At 41.8% G+C, this 5,521-nt stretch overlaps 1 protein-coding gene across 1 annotated transcript; it reads right to left on the bottom strand.

The window, feature by feature from the left end:
* Positions 1-920: 920 nt before the first annotated feature.
* Positions 921-2,454, bottom strand: LOC6052837 (achaete-scute complex protein T8). Its single transcript, XM_038248366.1, has one exon. The coding sequence runs from the start codon at positions 2,184-2,186 to the stop codon at positions 1,068-1,070; it is 1,119 nt and encodes a 372-aa protein (XP_038104294.1). The 5' UTR covers positions 2,187-2,454; the 3' UTR covers positions 921-1,067.
* Between the last annotated feature and the right edge of the window lie 3,067 nt (positions 2,455-5,521).

Below are 5,521 nucleotides of genomic sequence, written 5' to 3'. Positions count from 1 at the left end.
TTGTGCCCTAATGAAATGGAAAGCACGATTATCTCAAATTGAATTTAAAAGTTATTCAAGAAGGTTTAAGAAACCATTTGTTTCCAAATATCATCTGAAAATAGATCTACAGCTATTTTCAAGATAATTTCTCGATTGAATTTACGATACGTCCTATCTGCATAGGAAACCCATAGCACAAAAGTTTCAGATAAATTGCACCTGTCCTTTGTTTTGACGGGCCAAAATTAGCAAGTAAAATCCCCTTAACCATTCAGAAACCCGCACGTGCCACTCAACCCCCACAGCGATCACCCCGATTAGATTAGAGAACATTTTACGTCGAACTTCTCATCGCAATCATCATTCGTCAGCAAGATCCCCCCTCGCTGATGATGATATAATTGGACCCTTGCTCGCGGGGGTCCCCTCACACGTGCCCTTATAGCTAGAAGCCGTCCAGGTGCAAATCCACCTTGGCCGCGATGCCCCCCATATAAAAGAGAACATTCGTCGATTTTAAGATCCTTTTTCCTCATCAGACCTTGTGCCATCATTGGAACGTGTGTTAATGTGACCATCATCGATCATTGGTGGGTCTAAAAATGGGTAAGGTGGGGTGAAATCACTCTAAATTCTACACAGTAAAAGTCTGAGTTGAAGTCGGAGTCAACAAATTTTGAGAAGCCTGAGTCAAAGTTTCAAAAAGAACCCATTTCAACCCAAGTTCCCGCTGTATAGACAGCGGAAAAGGAGAGCAACGGAACTTCGTCAGACACACCTTTTCCCTCGATTATCATCATCGGAGGATCAATAAATAAATTTCTTTCCTTAGTTAGTGCAGAAGACGTTATGGAAGGACCGCGAGTTGGAGGAAGAAAACAGAAGCGATTTGACTGGCACCACCTTTCGAGGGGCTTGTTTCTTTATTTCTCCGATCTTGATCCATTTGTGGGACACAGAAAAAGAGCAATGAAGGCTAATAAATTAAATTTTCGTATAATTAGAATAATAAAATTCGATTTCGATTTCGTTTTTTAAATAAATAATCCTATGTACAACGGTTTAACACTAGCGCTAGGTTTGGTTCAGTCGACCGGCAGCTGCTGGTGACTCTCGAACCAGTTCATCGACTCGAGGAAGCTCGGATCGTTGGCGGTCTGCTGGAGCAGCTCCTGCTGCTCGTTGACGTCCTCCTCGAGCTCGCTCTTGATCATCATGATGTCGGCGTACTGCTGCTGCTGGATCATCGAGACGTACTTGGAAGCCTCGGGAGTAGCGACCTCCGGCGGTTCCAGCGTGAAGTTGCTCTGGGGGGAGAGCGCGATGGCGCACTCGCTGGCAAGGTCGCTCGAGTCCTCTAGGATGGCGTCCTGGGCGTCGACGACGGAGCTGCCGTCGGCGAAGAACGAGCTGTCGTTCTGGGACTCGTCGTAGAGGCTTTCCGGGTCCAGGTACTGGAAGGTGTTGGTCCCGGGGATCCGGATGTACTGGTGCCCGTTGATGATGGTGATCTGGGTCTGGTCGAGGGACGCTCCGGTGGAGTTTCCGATGGCACGTGGTTTGATTGCAAGGAAGAAGTTGTTGGACTGAACTGGTTCCGGTGGTGGGGTTGCTGGAAGTAGGGACTCCTGGGGTTGTTGAAGCTGCGGTGTGAACTTCAGTGAGCTGCCCTCCTTTTCCGGGTCCAACGTGAGCATCTGTTCTAGGCACTTGATGTATTCAACAGCCATTCGAAGCGTCTCCACCTTGCTGAGCTTCTTGTGTACTCCGCGGGTGTTGCCGGACTCGAACGCTTCGGCGATCTCCTCCGGAATGCGCTGTCGAAGAGCTGCGAACCCGTTGTTGACCTGCTGGACGCGGTTACGCTCGCGGGCGTTCCGCCGTTCAACGGCCGTGATGGCAGATTTGGCGTCGGCGTTCTTACGCCGTCCGGGACCTCCGGAAGCTGGCGCCGGACTTCCGATTTGAAGCTGACCCAAAGGTTTCCGTTGACCCTCGCCGAACATGACGTTCTCGATGCTTCCGAGCGTCCCCAGTGGAATTTTCCGCTTGAGAACCGGTCCGTTTTCAAGGTCGTCAAACTCATCATCACTGAAGTTTCCGTTCCCGATCGGGATGATCACCTGGTTCTCCTTGAACTTGATCCGCTTCAGCGGGTTCAGCGAGGAGATGTTCCGCACGGTGATGGTCGTAGATGACGCCATGATATCACAACACTCAGTCTTTCGAGGCTTCTTGAGAATTCAGAACATTGCCGTTCGGTTGCACCAGCCCCAGGAATCACTCCACTTAATTAGCACTGATAATCGCGAAATTAGCACCAAGTCAGCACTAAATAAGCTTTACATCAGCACTAGCAGCATCCAACGCAGAACCACCGCCGCTGATTTTGGCGCCAAGTTCCACCCAAGTTGCACACAATATCCACCAGGTTTTAGCTGCAGTTGCGGGTTCCCGGGCGCAGCCTGTTCCGTTCCGTGGCTGGTTTTGTTCTGGCGTTCCGTGTCGCGTGCCAAACTGTCTTTGGCTCTCGGGGGAAAACTAACGGACATCTGTCCGTCAGGCTATCCTGCTCTAATTCAGGAACCTCTAACGCGCGCGCCCTGTAGCTAGAAATTGCAGCAGCAGCAGCTGCTATTATTAAAAGGCATTATTTTCAATATATCGAGAATCGAGCAGGGGGTTCCCCCTTCTAACGAACTTCCAGCTGAACTTCCATCAGTCCCTATGTACGAAAGGTGTTCTGAACAGGGACACGTGTACAAGAGCGAGAGAGAGAGACCACCTTTCGTCCTGCTTCTTCCGATGTATTTGTACCTCGTTGCGCAAGCCGATTACATACGAGTAATTTTTTTTTGTTATTTCGGAGTCCTTTTCGAGTCCTTGCAGCGCAAACTCACCGGGATAAAAGTACGGTTAAGAGGGTTCGGGGTTTTGGGAGAGCAATTTTGACGCGCTTCGATTAGGGTGACAGAACGGGAAAGGGAGTCCTCAACGAACAAGGATGGCAGGATCTGGAAGGACTGTAGAGTTGGGTGAGTTTGGCCATCTTAGTCCTTTTAAAACTACAACATTTTCAACTGATCGAACTCACCCCAAATTACAGTTCAAAAAAAAAACTTTCATTGCGCATTGCAAAAGCGTCACAAAGGATATCACCCGGGGTCTCGGCTGATTCCGGAACACAATGTGATCTAACTTCTTTTCTTTTTTCCTCTTCGAGACGGTGACGTTGGCGAAGTTCTCCGCCCCGGGTTGACGAGAAGACGACGCTTTAAAAGGACGAAATAGCATGCAAGCCAGAAAATGTTACGGTTGTTTACGATTTCTGAGGTTTGGCGGAGTTGGCCGGCTTTTCCTCTTTCGAGCGTGTCGTTACCTTTAAGGACGGCCAGACGGCTAGGCGCACACCTTGGGAAAATTTGGAGAGGGGGAAGAAGACATGGGAAGGTGAAGACGATCGTGTAGAGTTTTGGTCATGAAATGCAATGGAAATATGTACATACAGAGTTGAGATTTGGAATATGCTATTACTTGTTAGGTAATGGAATTCCGGAAATATGTGTTTTGTTTAAAAGTAATACATAGGAAATAAATGCCTGTCAAAAATATTTAAGCTTGATTTATGTACTTCTTGTATACAGTATCGTTGATATGAGTAATTTTGTTACATATAATAATTGAAAAATGCTACATTTTTCAATCGAGTACAAAAATTATTTAAATGAAGTTTCTCAAAATTAGGCATTCACGGGTAATTCAAACTGTTATTAATTCAGATTGTACTTTTTTTCTCCTAAATAAAACTCATTGAAAACATTGAAGGCTGTTTGACAAATTTTCCAACACATTTGAAAGGAAATACTACGAAAATGCAAAAAAATACAATGTAAGAAATCATCATAAAATTATATTGCAAATATTTGAAATACCAGATTCCATTTGATTTAATTAATTTTTGTTGGATTCGAAATCAATCATTCGAAAAAAAGACGTGTTAACAAAAATTTTAGCCTGAATTGGTGATGGTCTGGAAATTAGGTGTCAAAAGAACTTATATTTAAAATTGGACGTCCAAATCGATGTTTTTTTTTAACGTAAAAACGTGAAAGCTCGTGATACAAGCAACCCCTCATGTTTGTATATCAAATTATTTTTAATTGTCTGCTATACAACTCTGTAAATAATTGTTAGACACGAAATTTGAAAAATAAAATTTTTGTTCTGGATGAACTATTTTTTCGATGAAAAAACTTTTTTTCTCGAAATTCTTAGTTTCCTATCAAATTGGGTGTAAAATTTTACATAAAAGTCCTTTTGACACTAAATTCCCAAACCCTCACCGAAATAGTGGCTGCAAATTATTATAGAAACACGTATATTTTCCAATGTTTATAAAAAGAAAGGTTCGTACCACCCCTTTGACACGAGATATCAAAAAATGAAGCTCGGATTCGTGATCAAGGACAAAAATTACCCCTAAGGACAAATCTTCACGCAAATCAAAGAGGGATCAAGGCAATTGCTGTGTGATTTGGTGAATGTAATAAAATTAATTTTGGCATTGCAAATTTTATTTCTTGTTTTAAATGTTCCGAACATTACCCCTAAGGACAAATCTTCACGCAAATCAAAGAGGGATCAAGGCAATTGCTGTGTGATTTGGTGAATGTAATAAAATTAATTTTGGCATTGCAAATTTTATTTCTTGTTTTAAATGTTCCGAACATTACACATTTGTTTGTTTGACTGGTTTAAACAAATGCTTATTTTCCATATCATTTTTTGATACACTGAATGCCAAAACTTACACACTTACTATTTTATAGTGGTTTAAGAGATTTGGTCATGACAGGCTAATCCTTTTTTTAATTGAATTTTATTAAATTACAAATAAAAATCTATTTAACGGTACACATCCATTGAGACATTTTTCATAATCAATTTGTATAATTTTGGAGTAAAAACAAACAGACTTTGAATTATCTGGATCATTCCACCTTAATCGTGCAAAAAATTAAGCCAACCTTTTCTGATCATACTCAAATTTTGTGGGATTGTTAATCTCAAAAATCTCAATTTTCAACCCCACCTTTTTGCAGCCATAGATATTGAACCCGAGACATCCAAACCCGTATTTCAAGTTTTCATACGACCTTATCAAATATAAGGCTAGATTTTTTTGAAACTCAAAACTATAGTTTTCTGACAGCCCCAATCAATCAGCTTTCATTTGCGTACAAGACAGCTGAAATTGGTTGAAATGGGGCGAAATTGTTATTTCTTTAATGTGGTTTTGTGATTGTTGTCAATACATTGTGTAACGTTTACTTATGATTTTTTTTATAAAACAAAGGTTTTCCTATCGTATACATTTTTTAAGATCATTGATATTTTTGAAAATTTGAAAATCGATAAAATTAAAACAAAAAATAGCTGTATATTCAAATTTCAAGCCAAATTTTCAAATTTGCAGGTAAAAAGTATCACAAAATGCTTTATACATCATTACAGTAATGCTGCTATCAAAATGTCGCAA

Source organism: Culex quinquefasciatus, chromosome 1, assembly GCF_015732765.1.
Source record: "Culex quinquefasciatus strain JHB chromosome 1, VPISU_Cqui_1.0_pri_paternal, whole genome shotgun sequence".
Classification (NCBI taxonomy): Eukaryota; Metazoa; Arthropoda; class Insecta; order Diptera; family Culicidae; genus Culex; species Culex quinquefasciatus.
This window is presented reverse-complemented; position numbering and strand designations above follow the sequence as displayed.

Bases quoted from the DNA above. Each gene is read 5' to 3' on its own strand.
- LOC6052837 (XM_038248366.1), bottom strand. From the start codon at position 2,186: ATGGCGTCATCTACGACCATCACCGTGCGGAACATCTCCTCGCTGAAC.